General features: G+C 55.7%; 1 protein-coding gene across 1 annotated transcript in view; it reads right to left on the bottom strand.

Moving 5' to 3' along the window:
* The window catches only part of LOC107307494 (pre-mRNA-splicing factor ATP-dependent RNA helicase DHX16-like), a gene marked incomplete at its 3' end in the record, with an annotated part of 31,893 nt that overhangs the window by 12,800 nt on the left and 17,867 nt on the right, over positions 1-1,226 (bottom strand). Inside the window, 1 exon segment of the mRNA XM_015851000.1 lies at positions 22-234. Coding sequence (XP_015706486.1) covers positions 22-234 — 213 coding nt within the window.

The raw sequence follows: 1,226 nt of genomic DNA, 5'->3' as shown, positions 1-1,226 counted from the left end.
TATATCCCCCCATAACCCCATACCTTGGTATAGTAGATATCCACAGGGAACCTCCTTCCCGGGATCCTAAAGACGGGAGCGTCGTCGAAGAAGGTTGAGAATCGTTGTGTGTCCAACGTGGCCGATGCCACCAGAACCTTCAGTTCGGGTCGGAACCGGGCGATGTCCTTCACCAGCCCAAACAGGACGTCGGTGTGTAGGGTGCGCTCGTGGGCCTCGTCCACCATGATCACACTGATGGGGATAGGGGGGGGTTGGGGTCAGTGGGGTCAGTGGGGTGGGTTTGGGGTCAATGGGGTGGGTTTGGGATCAATGAAGTGGGTTTGGGGTCTTTGGGATCATTGGGCTGGGTTTGGGGTCAATGAGGTGGGTTTGGGGTCTTTGGGATGGATTTGGACACGTTTGGGGTCAGTGGGGTCTTTGGGGTGGGTTTGGGGTCAATGGGGTCTTTGGGGTCTTTGGGCTGGGTTTGGGGTCAATGAGGTGGGTTTAAGGTCATTGAGGGGGGTTTGGGATCATTGGGATGGGTTTGGGGACGTTTGGGGTCAATGGGGTCTTTGGGGTGGGTTTGGGGTCTTTGGGATCATTGGGATGGGTTTGGGGCCATTGAGGTTATTGAGGGGGGTTTGGGGTCTTTGGGATCATTGGGGTGGGTTTGGGGTCAATGAGGTGGGTTTGGGGTCAGTGAGATGGATTTAGGGTTATTGAGGGGGGTTTGGGGTCTTTGGGATGGATTTGGGGACGTTTGGGGTCAATGGGGTCTTTGGGATCATTGGGATGGGTTTGGGGTCTTTGGGATCATTGGGATGGGTTTGGGGACGTTTGGGGTCAATGGGGTCTTTGGGGTGGGTTTGGGGTCTTTGGGATCATTGGGATGGGTTTGGGGTCGTTGAGGTTATTGAGGGGGGTTTGGGGTCTTTGGGATCATTGGGGTGGGTTTGGGGTCAATGAGGTGGGTTTAGGGTCATTGATGGGGGTTTGGGGTCAGTGGGGTCTTTGGGGTGGGTTTGGGGTCAGTGAGGTGGGTTTGGGATCAATGAAGTGGGTTTGGGGTCTTTGGGATGGATTTGGGGACGTTTGGGGTCAGTGGGGTCTTTGGGGTGGGTTTGGGGTCGTTGAGGTTATTGAGGGGGGTTTGGGGTCAATGGGGTGGGTTTGAGGTCTTTGGGATGGATTTGGGCACGTTTGGGGTCAGTGGGGTCTTTGGGGTGGGTTTGGGGTCAGTG

This window comes from Coturnix japonica, unplaced genomic scaffold, assembly GCF_001577835.2.
Source record: "Coturnix japonica isolate 7356 unplaced genomic scaffold, Coturnix japonica 2.1 chrUnrandom626, whole genome shotgun sequence".
NCBI classification, from domain to species: Eukaryota; Metazoa; Chordata; class Aves; order Galliformes; family Phasianidae; genus Coturnix; species Coturnix japonica.
The sequence above is the reverse complement of the archived record's forward strand: the minus strand, read 5'-3'. Positions and strand labels throughout refer to the sequence as shown.